Below are 19535 nucleotides of genomic sequence, written 5' to 3' on the forward strand. Positions count from 1 at the left end.
TAGATGTAGAAAGTCAGCATAGCTTACATACATTATGTTCCTTCCCTCCAAACGGGGCAATGCATGCAGATGTGCCATAATAATTTAAAAAATGTAAAGTGGATTAAGTTGTGACTACGAGTCACAGGAATATCATTCACCTGTGCACAGTAGTATGCCCATGTTTTAGCACAAATGTTACATTCCAAGGTCGCTTCCCACCTTCTTTTGGCCTCTGCAAGTATGTCAGCCCCAGTAGTCATCACAGCAGAAACAGAAGATATGGAGAGCTCCTCATCCTTCTGCAGCATATTTATATGCAATGAGAAGGAGCACTTCGGCAGGCTATGCAGGGCACGCAGGAAAGCCAGCCTTAACAGCCAAGTGTATCTTCTCACTGTGCTAAACATGCAGCTTCAGAAGAGAGGAGACAACTACCATGAAGAACCCTAGGTTTACCTGCAAACTCCAGTTGTTCTTGCAGCTTCTCAGCATTATCTCCTGTTGTGTGTTGCAGCTCTCAGGGAACCTGGTCTTTTTGGAACTTTGTAGTCTACTGGCTTTTCCCATTCTAGTGAAGGCTGGAGAAACTAGGGCCTCTGGTGTCCACTAAATCCTACATCCTTCATTCTGGTGGACGTGCCCAATCTGTGCCTGCCTCTCAGGACTGCACACAGTCCCCATTTTATGGGACGGCCATGGAACATGCTACTAGAAACGGTTCTGCAGTCCAAATGTAGCCTCATCAGAAAAGATTTTTTGTGAAGCTAGACTCCAGTAACCATGTATATTTACATCACTTGAGAGGACAGTAAATTATCTGCTAGGTCTCAACCAGTGTATTCAAGTGGTAAGCTGGCTGAAGTCCCACAACTTTACACTTGACAATTACTCTGCTTTATAGCAGGTGTTTCAAAGGGTTCAAGCAAGACGCCTGGAAATGAGAAACGGACCGACTTCCACCTATCAGTGAAACAACTGATTCCGAATAAGACTCATGACGCCCTCCTCTAATCGAAGAGAAAGCCAAGGTAGTCTCAATGCTTTGAGAAGCCTTAACCACGTACTAGCAGCAAGGGTTTGGTGAGAGTGGTTTGCCTTTGCAGTTTAGGGGCATAAATGAGGGCATGGGGAGGTTAGATGGAGGGAAGCACCGCACAACTTAGGGAAGGATCCTGCCACAATGGACATTAAGGGGAAGGGGCACAGTGAAATTGCCTGGTGTCCCCAAGCACATTCCAAGAGCAGGATCAAGCTCGATAAACTAGATCTGCTCTTTAGAAAGCCCATTATAAAACAACAACAAGGGGAGAACCGGCTTATAGCAGAAGAAAGAAGCCTTTGCTGCTTTAATGGACCTAGAACTGGAAAAATGTACAGCGTGTTGGAGATTTTCTGCTTTCTTGGATGAATCCCATCTGCCAGAGTTTGGAGTTGGGTAGGCTGAACTGGAGTGAATTAGGGCGGATTGTTTTAGATTGGAGTGGGGCAGATTGGAGTGCGGCAGTTATTGTTTTGTATTGGAGTGGGGCAGACTGTTTTGGGCTGGAGTGGGGCAGGTTGGTTGTTTTGGGCCGGGGTGGATCACATTGTGTTGGATTGGAGTGCGGGAAGCGGGGCGAATGTTTTGGGCTGGAGTGGGGCAGATTGTTTTGGATTGGAGCCAGGGCAGATTGGAAAGAGGAAGATTGGAGTGGGGCACATTGGAGTGTGGAAGACTGAAGTGGGGTTTTTGTTTTGGACTGGAGTGAGGCAGATTGTTTTGGACTAGAGTTGGTTAGATTGGAACGGGGGCAGATTGTTTTGGACTGGAGCATGCAGTCTGGAGTGGGATAGACTTTTGGATTGGAGTGGGGCACATTGGAGTGAAACGTGCAGTCTGGAGTGAAAGACTGTTTTGACTGGAGTTGCGTAGACTGTTTTGGACTGGAGTCAGGGAGATTGGAATGAGGCAGACTGTTTTGGAGTAAGGCAGACTGTTTGGATTGCAGTAGGGCAGATTGGAGTGCGGAAAACTGGAGTGAGGCAGATTGTTTTGAATGGAGCAGATTGTTTTGGATTGGATCACATTGGGGTGGGGTGGGGACTGCAGAGTGGTGGATTGAACTGGGGTGAGTGTTTTGGATTGGAAAGGGGTGGATTAGACTGAGTGGGGTGGATTGGAGCGGACTGGGATGTACTGCACGGTTACATGGTAAAGAATAATTTCAGAAATTACACATAGAAAGAAATAATGTTGCTTCACAATATTCAGAACAAGATAATCCTCTTTTTTTTTTTTTTTTCTTAGAGCAGCGCCCATGAGGAAAAACAAAAGAAAACAGGATGGCAAAGTGAGAAAAGAGAGAAAAGAAGACTTGGCAAAATCAAAGAAGGTTAACTACAGAAAATACATCTTTGCAATTGTGTTTGTTCTATGGGGCTAGTTTTTGACATTCACACACCTATTTGCATGGCACTAGAAGTTAAACAGAACAGAACAGTACCTTAATCAACTAGGGAGCAGAGGACAGGCACTTATTAAGTTGAAATCAATCAGTGCTTGATCTCAACTCCACGGAGAGGAGCGTGTCTGTAATTACTCCTAATAATACTGTTTCAGGCATCGTTGAAGGGGAAAAAAAGAGAAACAAGCACTGGCCTAGCCAGTAGCTTTGCCTTTTCCATATGGAAGGCTGTTTAAATTCGTTCTAGTGATGCATTACTTTGGCCTACAGACACTTGTCAGTCAGGGTCATTGAGGGAATTAGCTTTAAGCCCGATAAGAAAAAGCTTGATTGAAGCACAATTTCCTGACTGGATGAAGAGTTAGTAGACAGGCAATCATATTTTGAATTCAATAGGAAATTAAAGAGATCAGGCATCAAGAGAGTTACTGATGGACAGGGACCAGAGGTGCCAGGACTCTGGGGTGCACTTGCCCTGGGAATGTTGGAATGTGAGGTAGGGGAACCAAGGGAAGATGAACAAAAACCATTGAATTGAAAGACTAAGAACCACAGGCAAGAAAAAGGAATGGCGATAAGTGCAGAATGTGAACAGGCAAATAGGATGAGGTGAATCAAGGAAGTAAGGTGAAGAACTGCACTGATGTGCTGAACCAGGAGCTCACACCGGTGGTGTGGAGCAGAAACTCACACTGGTGCGCAAAACGAGTTGTCCACAATGGTGGCCAATGTGGAACATCAGCAGCCACTTACAATGCTGGTCAGAGAGGAAAACTAGTTGAAAGTGATACAGTTGGGCATTGTGTGAAGGTGGTCCTGACTGGCCCCATGCCAAGCCAGAAATGGCAGGCAGTATTAGAGGCGGGCACTGGTGGGCAGTAGGCGGGGAAGAACACTAAAGACAGAGCATTGGCAAAATGTGCCAACAGCAGCAACTGGTGGACTGGATGAGAACGGGGAGCGGACACTGTTTTGGCAGCTCGCACTGGCAGCACTGCGAGGAGAGGGCACAGACTTGCATAGCAAGGAGCGGGCACTTGTGAATAGTGGCAGAACTTGGAAGGCACCAATACAGCTAGGCAGAGCAAAGGTCTGATAGTGGTAGGCAGTTAGGAGCTGGCATTGCAGAGTTCATACTGGCATGAAGGACCTTAGCAACAGCGCTCTTACTCCGGCATCTTTCACAAGAACTGAATCAACTCCTAACATCATTGCAGACAAATTGGAAATCATAGGAAAATGGAAGAGATCACAAATCGGGAACGGGATACTACCAGGCCAATGCACGCCTTTCCTCGTGGCACACAGTATGTAGAAGATATAAAAGGCAGAGCCACTTTAAGTCCGGTGTGTCCTAGTTTTTCACCGTTTGAACAACAATACATTCAATCTCCTTTTAGGCTTATATCACTTTTAGCTCGGTGACTTCACTTGTACAGGTGAGCAGTTCTCTGCATTCACCAAGACAATCGCCACACTATCTCCAGGGAGCATAAACGGCAGGTTCACCCCGCCCTCTCCTTGAAAAATTATTTAGACTGTAGCTATGTGCACGAAACAGGCCAGTGGAGCACTGCGGCAGGACGCACAGCATCTGAAGCATCATTTTTGTATAGAGAGGTGGTGTTTCACGGTGTGTTCTTTCCTGATGTAATACAACTAATGATGCAATACCAACAGAACCCACATGCCAGAGCTAAAGTCTAAATCAACCAAGACGAAAAAGATGCACATCGAGCTCTGGACTTAGTGCACGTTATTGAGCAGGGGCTTCTGTTTCTTTAATTTAATGACGTGTAACCCGATATAGCCTTTTAGCATATTTTTACTTCTACATCTCCACCTGCCAAAGATGTCCCAACAGAGTCAGAGCATCAGTTTAGTTTTGGTGCCGATGAGAGTTCCATAGTAGCCTGAGTAAGTAACGTTCCAACATGTTTTTGCCTTCAATCATAAATAATGCCCTTCCCGCCCCACCCCCAAATATCTTTATCCCATTATGAAGCACAAGGTAGACTTAAGTGGAATTACTGGACTGCACTGGAAGCCTCCGCTGTTAAGGATCATCTTTGCCAAAATGGTCCTCAGGCCTCTCCCGTTTCAGGTCCTCCAAACGTTGCCCACTGCCCTGGTGCCCATAGAGTGAATTCTTGCATTTATCTACTTTCTGGATGGTGCTCCAGGGCCCAAGAGAGCGCTGAGGAGATGTCACACAACTACCTATCTTATTGGACATAAGTAAGATACACGTAGCCCTGCGACTTTTCTGAACAGAAATTAGTAACCAAAACCGGCCCTGGTGCTTCGCAGCGCCACCTGTAGATGTACCGGGAAACAGGCTGTTTGTATAGTTTGTTTTGGACTGAATCCACATTATTTTACCATCTCTGACGCTGCCCTCTTTTACGCTACCAAGAAGTGTTGAGATTTTACTGAAGTACTACCTACTCGGGAGAGTTACTCTTTTTCCTTAAATACCCACATTTGCTTGACCAGATGATGCCACAAACATTGTTGCTTTGTGATAGTTTGCATGAAATGTCCTAGGGGATTCTGTAGATTAACTGGCTGAGGCCATGGTTGTTTAACCAGGCACCCCCAGAACCACAGTCTGACCAGGACCATAACTGTGGAAGTTGCTGCAGCCCCCATCCCACCGGACCCACCCTCCAAAAGCCAGGAACGAAGTGCCAAACAGAACTGCTGCTCTTGGGCCTTGCCATGGAAAAGGAAAATACAGTGTGTCTGACTTTTAAAACCCTGCATAGCTTCCCAACTTACCATGCAAAAAACACTAAACACGCTGGCAGGTAACAGAAAATGAAATGCATGAGCACAGGGACCTCGAAGGAGAATTTCTGGGGCGAATTCCCTCCAGGTCTCAGGATTGTCTCATCAAACACGACATTTAAGGAGAGCAGCATGAAAGGGTTTTAACTACTGGTTAATGCATCCTAACAACTCGTCAGTAACAAATACTTGACCAACAAAGAATTGTTTGTTGACCGACAAACTCTCCCTCGAAAAAACAAACGCCCTCATGACGATTTACTGGATAAAGACTGCAAATGACGATACAACATGTTTGCTAATATTCTCTTTGCTACCGTGTGATCTCACCCCCAGTCTCATCGCTCTAAAAGATCTTCAAAGGTATATTTTCATACCGTTTCCTGCCATAGTATCAGCACCAGTAACTTGGTCACACCTAATCTAGCTCCCTTGGAATACTACTCAAGGCTGGGATTACAAAAAGTTACTCTGTAACCGGATAGCAAGATGTGAGCCTCTCTTCCAAAGGGGGATCCACTAGATCTTGCGTTTCTGGCTCCTCCTTGACACACACAAGCAGACACCAAAGGCAGCACCCCTTGAAAGTGCAGGAAATGAGTGGGCTGGAGCTGGCCCGAACCAGCAGTTATTACTGAGCCAGAACCGGGATCCGTCTGGCCCAGGTGAATTATGTTAAATTTGGCCCAGTGTAATTTGCCATTTATGGGACACAATGAGCACCGCCCGCACGTTTCCTGCCTTCCATCCTGAGCAACACCTTGCTGGCAGATTTTTTTTTTTTGGGGGGGCGGAGATTTCACTTCAAGTTGGCTCAAAACAAAGGCCAAATTTAGGGGGCCAATAGCCCTTTTATTAGAGAAAGATTCGAGCTTGGAGCTTTCCTGAGCCTATCACCTATATGCCAATGTAATGATGGGAAACAAAAGGAGCACAACCGGTTATCACTTAACAAGTACTCAAGAGAAATAATGGAACTCATTGTTTTTTAAACTTCGTTCAGCACTTGCCAAGTCAGATGCATTGGTCTGCCTGAGCAGTTACACAAATAATTTAAATGACACTTACTAAGTGTAAAGAAATGGCTCCCTGTTGCAGTTACCCCCCACTTTTTGCCTGATACTGATGCTGACTTGACTGAGAAGTGTGCTGGGACCCTGCTAACCAGGCCCCAGCACCAGTGTTCTTTCACCTAAAATGTACCATTGATCCCACAATTGGCACAGCCTGGCATCCAGATAAGTCCCTTGTAACTGGTACCTCTGGTACCAAGGGCCCTGATGCCAGGGAAGGTCTCTAAGGGCTGCAGCATGCATTATGCCACCCTAGAGACCCCTCACTCAGCACAGCCACACTGCTTACAAGCCTGTGTGTGCTAGTGAGAACAAAATTAGTAAGTCGACATGGCACTCCCCTCAGGGTGCCATGCCAGCCTCTCACTGCCTATGCAGTATAGATAAGACACCCCTCTAGCAGGCCTTACAGCCCTAAGGCAGGGTGCACTATACCATAGGTGAGGGTACCAGTGCATGAGCACTGTGCCCCTACAGTGTCTAAGCAAAACCTTAGACGTTGTAAGTGCAGGGTAGCCATAAGAGTATATGGTCTGGGAGTCTGTTTTACACGAACTCCACAGCACCATAATGGCTACACTGAAAACTGGGAAGTTTGGTATCAAACTTCTCAGCACAATAAATGCACACTGATGCCAGTGTACATTTGATTGTAAAATACACCACAGAGGGCACCTTAGAGGTGCCCCCTGAAACTTAACCAACTATCTGTGTAGGCTGACTAGTTCCAGCAGCCTGCCACACTAGAGACATGTTGCTGGCCCCATGGGGAGAGTGCCTTTGTCACTCTGAGGCCAGTAACAAAGCCTCCACTGGGTGGAGATGCTAACACCTCCCCCAGGTAGGAGCTGTGACACCTGGCGGTGAGCCTCAAAGGCTCACCCCTTTGTCACAGCCCAGCAGGGCACTCCAGCTTAGTGGAGTTGCCCGCCCCCTCCGGCCACGGCCCCCACTTTTGGCGGCAAGGCTGGAGGGAACAAAGAAAGCAACAAGGAGGAGTCACTGGCCAGTCAGGACAGCCCCTAAGGTGTCCTGAGCTGAAGTGACTCTAACTTTTAGAAATCCTCCATCTTGCAGATGGAGGATTCCCCCAATAGGGTTAGGATTGTGACCCCCTCCCCTTGGGAGGAGGCACAAAGAGGGTGTACCCACCCTCAGGGCTAGTAGCCATTGGCTACTAACCCCCCAGACCTAAACACGCCCTTAAATTTAGTATTTAAGGGCTACCCTGAACCCTAGAAAATTAGATTCCTGCAAACTACAAGAAGAAGGACTGCCTAGCTGAAAGCCCCTGCAGAGGAAGACCAGAAGACGACAACTGCCTTGGCTCCAGAAACTCACCGGCCTGTCTCCTGCCTTCCAAAGATCCTGCTCCAGCGACGCCTTCCAAAGGGACCAGCGACCTCGACATCCTCTGAGGACTGCCCCTGCTTCGAAAAGACAAGAAACTCCCGAGGACAGCGGACCTGCTCCAAGAAAGGCTGCAACTTTGTTTCCAGCAGCCTTGAAAGAACCCTGCAAGCTCCCCGCAAGAAGCGTGAGACTTGCAACACTGCACCCGGCGACCCCGACTCGGCTGGTGGAGATCCAACACCTCAGGAGGGACCCCAGGACTACTCTGATACTGTGAGTACAAAAACCTGTCCCCCCTGAGCACCCACAGCGCCGCCTGCAGAGGGAATCCCGAGGCTTCCCCTGACCGCGACTCCTTGAATCCAAAACCCGACGCCTGGGAGAGACCCTGCACCCGCAGCCCCCAGGACCTGAAGGACCGGACTTTCACTGGAGAAGTGACCCCCAGGAGTCCCTCTCCCTTGCCCAAGTGGAGGTTTCCCCGAGGAAGCCCCCCCTTGCCTGCCTGCAGCGCTGAAGAGATCCCTAGATCTCCCATAGACTAACACTACAAACCCGACGCTTGTTCTAACACTGCACCCGGCTGCCCCCGTGCCGCTGAGGGTGAAATTCCTGTGTGGGCTTGTGTCCCCCCCGGTGCCCTACAAAACCCCCCTGGTCTGCCCTCCGAAGACGCGGGTACTTACCTGCTGGCAGACTGGAACCGGGGCACCCCCTTCTCCATTGAAGCCTATGTGTTTTGGGCACCACTTTGAACTCTGCACCTGACCGGCCCTGAGCTGCTGGTGTGGTAACTTTGGGGTTGCTCTGAACCCCCAACGGTGGGCTACTTTGGACCAAGAACTAAGCCCTGTAAGTGTCCTACTTACCTGGTTAACCTAACAAATACTTACCTCCCCCAGGAACTGTGAAAATTGCATTGTGTCCACTTTTAAAACAGCTATTTGTCAATAACTTGAAAAGTATACATGCAATTTCTATGATTTAAAGTTCCTAAAGTACTTACCTGCAATACCTTTCGAATGAGATATTACATGTAGAATTTGAACCTGTGGTTCTTAAAATAAACTAAGAAAAGATATTTTTCTATACAAAACCTATTGGCTGGATTTGTCTCTGAGTGTGTGTACCTCATTTATTGTCTATGTGTATGTACAACAAATGCTTAACACTACTCCTTGGATAAGCCTACTGCTCGACCACACTACCACAAAATAGAGCATTAGTATTATCTATTTTTACCACTATTTTACCTCTAAGGGGAACCCTTGGACTCTGTGCATGCTATTCCTTACTTTGAAATAGCACATACAGAGCCAACTTCCTACATTGGTGGATCAGCGGTGGGGTACAAGACTTTGCATTTGCTGGACTACTCAGCCAATACCTGATCACACGACAAATTCCAAAATTGTCATTAGAAATTGATTTTTGCAATTTGAAAAGTTTTCTAAATTCTTAAAAGACCTGCTAGGGCCTTGTGTTAGATCCTGTTTAGCATTTCTTTTAGAGTTTAAAAGTTTGTAAAAGTTTGAATTAGATTCTAGAACCAGTTGTAGATTCTTAAAAAGTATTCCAACTTTTAGAAGCAAAATGTCTAGCACAGATGTGACTGTGGTGGAACTCGACACCACACCTTACCTCCATCTTAAGATGAGGGAGCTAAGGTCACTCTGTAAAATAAAGAAAATAACAATGGGCCCCAAACCTACCAAAATACAGCTCCAGGAGCTTTTGGCAGAGTTTGAAAAGGCCAACCCCTCTGAGGGTGGCAACTCAGAGGAAGAGGATAGTGACCAGGAGGAAAATTCCCCCCTACCAGTCCTATCTAGGGAGAACAGGGTCCCTCAAACCCTGACTCCAAAAATAATAGTCAGAGATGCTGGTTCCCTCACAGGAGAGACCAACACCTCTGAAATCACTGAGGATAACTCCAGTGAAGATGACCCCCTGTTAGCCAGGATGGTCAAAAGATTGGCTTTGGAAAAGCAGCTCCTAGCCATAGAAAGGGAAAGAAAAGAGATGGGCCTAGGTCCCATCGATGGTGGCAGCAACTTAAATAGGGTCAGAGATTCTCCTGACATCCTAAAAATCCCCAAAGGGATTGTAACAAAATATGAAGATGGTGATGACATCACCAAATGGTTCACAGCTTTTGAGAGGGCTTGTGTAACCAGAAAAGTAAACAGATCTCACTGGGGTGCTCTCCTTTGGGAAATGTTCACTGGAAAGTGTAGGGATAGACTCCTCACACTCTCTGGAAAAGATGCAGAATCTTATGACCTCATGAAGGGTACCCTGATTGAGGGCTTTGGATTCTCCACTGAGGAGTATAGAATTAGATTCAGGGGGGCTCAAAAATCCTCGAGCCAGACCTGGGTTGATTTTGTAGACTACTCAGTAAAAACACTAGATGGTTGGTTAACTGGAAATGAAGTGTGTGACTATGTTGGGCTTTATAATTTGTTTATGAAAGAGCACATTTTAAGTAACTGCTTCAATGAAAAGTTGCATCAGTATCTGGTAGATCTAGGTCCAATTTCTCCCCAAGAATTGGGAAAGAAGGCAGACCACTGGGTCAAGACTAGGGTAACCAAAACTTCCACTGGGGGTGACCAAAAGAAAGGGGTTACAAAAACTCCCCAGGAGAAAGTGGGTGACCCTAGAAACAAAGAAAAAGAGTCCTCTGTAGGCCCCCAAAAACCAGAACAGGTGGGTGGGCCCCAAGACACAACCCAAAACAAAGGTGGGTACCAGGGTAAGAACTGGGATGCCACTAAGGCATGGTGCCACAACTGTAAACAGTCTGGGCACCACACCAAGGACACTTCTTGTCCCAAAAACAAACCCCAGAACAAAATTCCAGGGGTAACCAGTGTAGCCATGGGAGATGACTCCTCAGATGAGGAGGTCTTCATAGCCTTCAACTGGAAACAGGGCCCAACAGGTGAGTTGGAGATTCCAGAGGGAAGTAGACACTTCCACCACCTACTGGTGAATGGAATCCCAACCACTGCCCTGAGAGACACTTGTGCCAGTCACACTATTGTGCATGACAGGCTGGTACTCTCAAACCAGTACATCCCAGGTGAGATGGCCAGAGTAAGAGTTAGCCCAGACAGGGTCACTAATAGGCCTGTGGCTCTTGTGCCCATAGAAGTGGGTGGAACTTTTAGCTGGAGAAGGGTGGTAGTCAGTACAGACCTCCCCCTTGATTGTCTCCTTGGAAATGACTACCCAGAGGTTAGTCAGAGCCTAAGAGAAGAACTGGTCCAGGGCCAGTCCTCTCCCAAGGATTCTGGAGTGCCTGCCTCTGCAGTAAATGCAAGTAGGCCCCAGAAGAAAAAGAAAAGGAAACAGAGTAGGAAAGGTGGACAACCTTTAGCCAAGGTTCCAGCAAGCCAAGGAGATTCTGCTCCAGTAGGGGAGAACTCCAAAAATGGCTCTGATAAAGTCCAACCTGACCCACAAGAAGTCCTGGCTAGTCAGGCAACTGTTAAGCCTGAGTGGGTGGCTCCTCAGCTAACAGAAGAAAGAGTGGAAGAAGGGTGTTTACTACAAGATGTGGTAACCCCCCACTCTAATACAGCAGACAGGCACCCTGAACCCAAAGAAGCCTGTAACTTAGCCCCTTCCCTTGTAGGTGAAGAGCTAAAGGTGTGGTTCTGGGCACTGACAGCTGTCAGTGGCCTCTGCTGGGTGTTAGCCTTTATGGCTGCACTATCCTTGGCATGGTGGTCTGACCCCATGCCAAATAACAAGTTAGGCCCCCTGACCCTGTTGGTCATGGTGGGGTTACTCCAGCTCTGGGTAACCTCTTTGGGTAAGCTAGGGGTGACCCTGGCTAAGATAAGATTAGCAGAGGTGGATACCTCTGACCTCAAAATAGAGAGAATGGGTAAAGACATAAAAAGCACAGACAAGAGGCAGTTCAGACTAGGTCCTATCACTGTGGAAGTGGGTCAGTTCCCCAGAGGGAATGACCTGAACAGGAGGATGTAAGGCAGAGTAGGCCCTGCAACAAACCAGCCATTTCCTCTACTCTTCCTCGCCTGACAGACTAGGAAGACTCTTCCAGCGTTGGCTGAGTCTCCTGGCCTGTGGGCTGGGGGGGGGCTTGTGTAAAGAAATGGCTCCCTGTTGCAGTTACCCCCCACTTTTTGCCTGATACTGATGCTGACTTGACTGAGAAGTGTGCTGGGACCCTGCTAACCAGGCCCCAGCACCAGTGTTCTTTCACCTAAAATGTACCATTGATCCCACAATTGGCACACCCTGGCATCCAGATAAGTCCCTTGTAACTGGTACCTCTGGTACCAAGGGCCCTGATGCCAGGGAAGGTCTCTAAGGGCTGCAGCATGCATTATGCCACCCTAGAGACCCCTCACTCAGCACAGCCACACTGCTTACAAGCCTGTGTGTGCTAGTGAGAACAAAATTAGTAAGTCGACATGGCACTCCCCTCAGGGTGCCATGCCAGCCTCTCACTGCCTATGCAGTATAGATAAGACACCCCTCTAGCAGGCCTTACAGCCCTAAGGCAGGGTGCACTATACCATAGGTGAGGGTACCAGTGCATGAGCACTGTGCCCCTACAGTGTCTAAGCAAAACCTTAGACGTTGTAAGTGCAGGGTAGCCATAAGAGTATATGGTCTGGGAGTCTGTTTTACACGAACTCCACAGCACCATAATGGCTACACTGAAAACTGGGAAGTTTGGTATCAAACTTCTCAGCACAATAAATGCACACTGATGCCAGTGTACATTTGATTGTAAAATACACCACAGAGGGCACCTTAGAGGTGCCCCCTGAAACTTAACCAACTATCTGTGTAGGCTGACTAGTTCCAGCAGCCTGCCACACTAGAGACATGTTGCTGGCCCCATGGGGAGAGTGCCTTTGTCACTCTGAGGCCAGTAACAAAGCCTGCACTGGGTGGAGATGCTAACACCTCCCCCAGGTAGGAGCTGTGACACCTGGCGGTGAGCCTCAAAGGCTCACCCCTTTGTCACAGCCCAGCAGGGCACTCCAGCTTAGTGGAGTTGCCCGCCCCCTCCGGCCACGGCCCCCACTTTTGGCGGCAAGGCTGGAGGGAACAAAGAAAGCAACAAGGAGGAGTCACTGGCCAGTCAGGACAGCCCCTAAGGTGTCCTGAGCTGAAGTGACTCTAACTTTTAGAAATCCTCCATCTTGCAGATGGAGGATTCCCCCAATAGGGTTAGGATTGTGACCCCCTCCCCTTGGGAGGAGGCACAAAGAGGGTGTACCCACCCTCAGGGCTAGTAGCCATTGGCTACTAACCCCCCAGACCTAAACACGCCCTTAAATTTAGTATTTAAGGGCTACCCTGAACCCTAGAAAATTAGATTCCTGCAAACTACAAGAAGAAGGACTGCCTAGCTGAAAGCCCCTGCAGAGGAAGACCAGAAGACGACAACTGCCTTGGCTCCAGAAACTCACCGGCCTGTCTCCTGCCTTCCAAAGATCCTGCTCCAGCGACGCCTTCCAAAGGGACCAGCGACCTCGACATCCTCTGAGGACTGCCCCTGCTTCGAAAAGACAAGAAACTCCCGAGGACAGCGGACCTGCTCCAAGAAAGGCTGCAACTTTGTTTCCAGCAGCCTTGAAAGAACCCTGCAAGCTCCCCGCAAGAAGCGTGAGACTTGCAACACTGCACCCGGCGACCCCGACTCGGCTGGTGGAGATCCAACACCTCAGGAGGGACCCCAGGACTACTCTGATACTGTGAGTACAAAAACCTGTCCCCCCTGAGCACCCACAGCGCCGCCTGCAGAGGGAATCCCGAGGCTTCCCCTGACCGCGACTCCTTGAATCCAAAACCCGACGCCTGGGAGAGACCCTGCACCCGCAGCCCCCAGGACCTGAAGGACCGGACTTTCACTGGAGAAGTGACCCCCAGGAGTCCCTCTCCCTTGCCCAAGTGGAGGTTTCCCCGAGGAAGCCCCCCCTTGCCTGCCTGCAGCGCTGAAGAGATCCCTAGATCTCCCATAGACTAACACTACAAACCCGACGCTTGTTCTAACACTGCACCCGGCTGCCCCCGCGCCGCTGAGGGTGAAATTCCTGTGTGGGCTTGTGTCCCCCCCGGTGCCCTACAAAACCCCCCTGGTCTGCCCTCCGAAGACGCGGGTACTTACCTGCTGGCAGACTGGAACCGGGGCACCCCCTTCTCCATTGAAGCCTATGTGTTTTGGGCACCACTTTGAACTCTGCACCTGACCGGCCCTGAGCTGCTGGTGTGGTAACTTTGGGGTTGCTCTGAACCCCCAACGGTGGGCTACTTTGGACCAAGAACTAAGCCCTGTAAGTGTCCTACTTACCTGGTTAACCTAACAAATACTTACCTCCCCCAGGAACTGTGAAAATTGCATTGTGTCCACTTTTAAAACAGCTATTTGTCAATAACTTGAAAAGTATACATGCAATTTCTATGATTTAAAGTTCCTAAAGTACTTACCTGCAATACCTTTCGAATGAGATATTACATGTAGAATTTGAACCTGTGGTTCTTAAAATAAACTAAGAAAAGATATTTTTCTATACAAAACCTATTGGCTGGATTTGTCTCTGAGTGTGTGTACCTCATTTATTGTCTATGTGTATGTACAACAAATGCTTAACACTACTCCTTGGATAAGCCTACTGCTCGACCACACTACCACAAAATAGAGCATTAGTATTATCTATTTTTACCACTATTTTACCTCTAAGGGGAACCCTTGGACTCTGTGCATGCTATTCCTTACTTTGAAATAGCACATACAGAGCCAACTTCCTACACTAAGTTATTTGTATTTAGTTATTTTACAGTACTAATACCCCAATGCAGGGTGCACAGCACTTTACACCACAAGCACACGTTATACATGGACTATAAATCACAAATATGTGAAAATGGATGCATAGAACGGGTACAAAATACAATAAGGGTTGCAATACCTAGGAGTCACATGGTCATTATATGTTGAGATTACACGGTCGGGAGAAATACAGTGAAAATGTAACGCAGTGCTTGAGGTTGTCTTTCATAATATGACTATCAGTACCCAAATGAACTCTCTCAGCAGCTGTATAATAGGGTAAGAGTGATCAGGTTCTTAACCCATGCCTTGTAGTTTGCATGCAGCTCCTTGATGATGCTGGTCCTTAGCTCACTGAACTATATTAAGACTACATTTCTATGAACTACGAGTAACAAACGTATGTCTTTTTTAAAATCAGTTATCCTCGTACCTATCTACACGAAATAAAATTATTTGCTTTGCAGGAGAAAATAACCATTTATGCAATGTTTGAGTTAAACTATGACTGGACAAAACACATCTCTCCAGCAAGTGCCCTGGCCATCAGTCATCTCACCATTGTTATTTAGCCCCTACGATTTGCTAGTCACACGAAGATGTTTGCAGCAAGTACCTCAGCCCATAAGATATTCTAAAATACACCCTTTGTGACCAAATAAACCAGAACAAATTTATTACCATGTTTGTTCTTGTTGCAATTATCCTCGGAAGACTTTTACAAAAAAATAAATCTATCAATCACCTTCCAGACTCTGCAGAAACATCCCCCATCCCCAAATAAACGGTGCCAGAGACACGCATCACACATGGCCAGGTGCCCATAAGACTGAGTGTTTCGTACCTTCTCGTTCCACTTGTGCAGGTCGCTGTAGCGCACTTTGCAAAACAGGAAGCCCTCCAGGTACAGGTAATAAAGCTAAAATCAAATGGGCACAACCGGGTCAGTCAAAACACAGGGTTAGACTACACCATGCGCGTAGAAAGTCCAGATGTAGAGCTTTGAAGAAGTTACTTAACCACATAGCGGGATCCGAAGGAGTCCACCAGGTCCTGTGTGAAGGGGATGCTGAAGTGCATGGCGCCGGCGGTTACAGACCGGGCTTCCGCTCACCTCCGCCCCTACGAGTGACAGGTGCCTCGCTGGAAGACAAACTCTACTGCTTCACGTGCACTGGAGAACACCCTCCCTGGGCCCCAGAACCTGCGCCAAAATCCGCCCTCCTTCCCAGGTATGCAGCAGAACCTGCTCTACTCCAAGTGAACGTAACCCACTCGTCCTCAAGATCCCCTCGTCTCCCCGCTCCCTATTTCATGCACCTGAATGTACTCCCGGCCTCTGCGCCGGAAAGCAGTTCCACCTGCGGCTTCCCGACCCTAGCACCCACAGGCTTTCCCTGGTCACCTACGAGCACCAGAGTTCGCCCTGTCCTCTGAGCTCTGTCCCGCTTCTGTCCCCCTATGAGCTCTCTACTGCTCCTGCCGTCTCACGCCCCGCAAGAGGTTGGGGGAGCCCAGCCCCTCCCGCTGCACCACCTCAGAGGGAGCGAGGTACGTGCGCAAGAACACCGCCGGAAACGTACCTATTGTTTTTGTAAAGTTCCCCGCTGAACGTGCTGGTCACAGCACACTGGTTTCAAAAGGGCGTGGCGCGCAGTATCGGTACATCCACTACTCCTCTAACCCAGCCTAGGTTCGGCCTGAGGCAGGCCAGATCCATTCACAGCCTTCGGGGGAGGGGATAGGTGCGGTAACCTAGAAACTATTACATGAGGACGCGCAGATGATTGCGTTTTAATTATGGGTAACAACGACCTTAATTTGTGAGCGAATAAGGAGAGTGGGCTGGATAGCTTGCTGTACCGCGTGTTAATAAGGAATAACGTAAAACTCTGTCCCACAGTCGACCCGTGGCAGGGTCAGCCTGGCCTGTATGTAAGGTGACCAGATTTCCAGACTAAAAAAAACCGGGACAGTCATTGACATTGAAATAGGACTAAACGATGACACTGCACTGACCAGTGCTTATTATATATCCCCTTCGCTGTCAGGCCTTTTCCCCTCTTGTGCCAAGCCTTTTTTTTGGCTATTTGGAGCAGTTCGCGCTTAGGCCGACATAACTTTTTGTTCACATAAGCTACCAACGCCCAAATTTGCGTCCTTTTTTTTCCAACATCCTAGGGATTCTAGAGCTACCCAGACTTTGTGGGTTACCCTGAAGGAGACCAAGAATTTAGCCAAAATACAGTGAAAATGTAGTTTAAAAAAAAAAAAAAATGGGTAAAAGGGGCTTCAGAAGGCGGCTCGTGGTTTTTTCCCTGAAAATGGCATCAACAAAGGGTTTGCGGTGGCAAGAGCACCATCTTCCCAGCTTTCAGGAACAGGCAGACCTGAATTAGAAAACCAAATTTTTCAATACAATTTTGACATTTTACTGGGACATACCCCATTTTTACAATTTTTGGTGCTTTCAGCCTCCTTCCAGTTAGTGACCGAAATGGGTGAGAAACCAATGCTGGATCCCAGAAAGCTAAACATTTCTAAAAAGTAGGCAAAAATCTGAATTCAGCAAGGGTAGATCCTACAAGTGTTTCCTACAGAAAATAACAGCTGAAATAAAAAAATATTGAAATTGAGGTGAAAAAAACAGCCATTTTTCTCCACTTTTTCCTGCGATGTCAGATGTTTGAAAGCAATATACCGTTACATCCGCTGGACTCTTCTGGTTGCGGGGATATATAGGGCTTGTAGGTTCTTCAAGAACTCTAGGTACCCAGAGCCAATAAATGAGCTGCACCTTGCAATGGGTTTTTATTCTATACCGGGTATACAGCAATTAATTTGCTGAAATATAAAAAGTGAAAAATAGATATCAAGAAAACCTTTGTATTTCCAAAATGGCCACAAGATAAGGTGTTGAAAAGCAGTTGTTATTTGCACATCTCTGAATTCCGGGGTGCCGATACTAGCATGTGAATTACAGGGCATTTCTCAAATAGACGTCTTTTTTACACACTGTCTTACATTTGGAAGGAAAAAATGTAGAGAAAGACAAGGGGCAATAACACTTGTTTTGCTATTCTGTGTTCCCCTACGTCTCCCGATAAAAAGGATCCCTCACTTGTGTGGATAGGCCTAGCATCCGCAACAAGAAATGCCCCAAAACACAACGTGGACACATCACATTTTTCCACAGAAAACAGAGGTGTTTTTTACAAAGTGCCTACCTGTGGATTGTGGCCTCTAGCTCAGCCAGCACCTGGGGAAACCTAGCAAACCAGCGCATTTGTGAAAACTAGACACCTAAGGGAATCCAAAATGGGGTGACTTGTGGGGCTCTGACCAGGTTCTGTTACCCAGAATCCTTTGCAAACCTCAAAATTTGTCCCAAAAAAACACTTTTTCCTCTCATTTCGGTGACCTAAAATCGGCCGATCTGCCCCCAAGGGGGGCAGAAATGGTCTAAATACAATTTGCCCCCAAAGGGAGCGACCCTTGCCTAATGGGTCGCTCCCCATCTCTAAAAAAAAAAACAAACAAACAAAAAAACAAACACAAAAAAACAAATTGCCCTGGCGCCTAGAGGTTTCTGCCCCCCTGGGGGCAGATCTGCCTAATAACAATAGGCCAACCTGCCCCCGGGGGGGCACAAATGGCCTAAAACAAATTTGCCCCCCTACCACCCTCCTCCCTGGGGAGCGACCCTTGCCTACGGGGTCGCTTCCCTTGCGTGACATTGGCACAAAAAAAAATCCCCGGTGCCTAGTGGTTTCTGCCCCCCTTGGGGGCAGATTGACCTAAAATCGTCCGATCTGCCCCCAAGGGGGGTCAGAAATGGTCTAAATACAGTTTGCCTCCCAGGGGAGCGACCTTTGCCTAATGGGTCGCTCCTCATCTCTAAAAAAACAAAAAAACAAAAAATTAGCCCTGGCGCCTAGAGGTTTCTGCCCCCCTGGGGGCAGATCGACCTAATAAAAATAGGCCAATCTGCCCCCAGTGGGGGCAGAAATGGCCTAAAATAAATTTGCTCCCCCGCTTCCACCACCACCCCGGGGAGCGACCCTTGCCTACGGGGTCGCTCCCCTTGCGTGACATTGGCGCAAAAAAAAAAAAGATCCCCGGTGCCTAGTGGTTTCTGCCCCCCTTGGGGGCAGATTGACCTAAAATTGGCCGATCTGCCCCTAAATACAATTTGCCCCTCCAGGGAGCGACCCTTGCCTAAGGGGTCGCTCCCCATCTGTAAAACAACAACAAACAAACAAAAATCCTTGGTGTCTAGTGGTTTCTGCCCCCCTTGGGAGCAGATCGGCCTAATTAAAATAGGCTGATCTGCCCACCAGGGGGGCAGAAATGGCCTAAAATAAATTTGCCCCCCAGGGGAACGACCCTTGCCTAATGGGTCGCTCCCCATCTCTAAAAAAAAACAAACAAAAAAAAAACACAAAAAAAAATTGCCCTGGCGCCTAGAGGTTTCTGCCCCCCTGGGGGCAGATCTGCCTAATAACAATAGGCCAACATGCCCCCGGGGGGGCACAAATGGCCTAAAATAAATTTGCCACCCTACCCCCTGGGGAGCGACCCTTGCCTTCGGGGTCGCTTCCCTTGCGTGACATTGCCACAAAAAAAAGATCCCCGGTGCCTAGTAGTTTCTGCCCCCCTTGGGGGCAGATTGACCTAAAATCGTCCGATCTGCCCCCAAGGGGGGTCAGAAATGGTCTAAATACAGTTTGCCTCCCAGGGGAGCGACCCTTGCCTAATGGGTCGCTGCCCATCTCTAAAAAAACAAACAAACAAAAAAAAACAAGAAAAAAAAAATTGCCTTGCCGCCTAGAGGTTTCTGCCCCCCGGGGGGCAGATCGGCCTAATAACAATAGGCTGATCTGCCCCCGGGGGGGCAGAAATGGGCTAAAATAAATTTGCCCCCCTGCCCCACCCCACCGGGGAGCGACCCTTGCCTACGGGGTCGCTCCCCTTGCGTGACATTGGCGCAAAAAAAAAAAAGATCCCCGGTGCCTAGTGGTTTCTGCCCCCCTTGGGGGCAGAGTGACCTAAAATTGGCCGATCTGCCCC

The 19535-nt window shown here is 48.2% G+C and overlaps 1 protein-coding gene across 5 annotated transcripts in view; it reads right to left on the reverse strand.

The window, feature by feature from the left end:
• The window catches only part of SNX31 (sorting nexin 31), a 254818-nt gene extending 238671 nt beyond the window's left edge, over positions 1-16147 (reverse strand). For 3 of the 5 annotated variants that reach the window (XM_069220558.1, XM_069220561.1, XM_069220560.1), the window contains exons 1-2: positions 15486-15673; positions 15310-15384 (exon numbers count right to left, since the gene is read on the reverse strand). In XM_069220558.1, coding sequence (XP_069076659.1) covers positions 15310-15384; positions 15486-15545 — 135 coding nt within the window. In that variant the 5' untranslated portion in view covers positions 15546-15673. Of the gene's footprint in view, positions 1-15309; positions 15385-15485; positions 15972-16048 lie in introns of those variants that run through there. The other 2 variants (XM_069220559.1, XM_069220562.1) reach the window with 2 other exon arrangements.
• Between the last annotated feature and the right edge of the window lie 3388 nt (positions 16148-19535).

Source organism: Pleurodeles waltl, chromosome 2_2 (assembly GCF_031143425.1).
Source record: "Pleurodeles waltl isolate 20211129_DDA chromosome 2_2, aPleWal1.hap1.20221129, whole genome shotgun sequence".
Classification (NCBI taxonomy): domain Eukaryota; kingdom Metazoa; phylum Chordata; class Amphibia; order Caudata; family Salamandridae; genus Pleurodeles; species Pleurodeles waltl.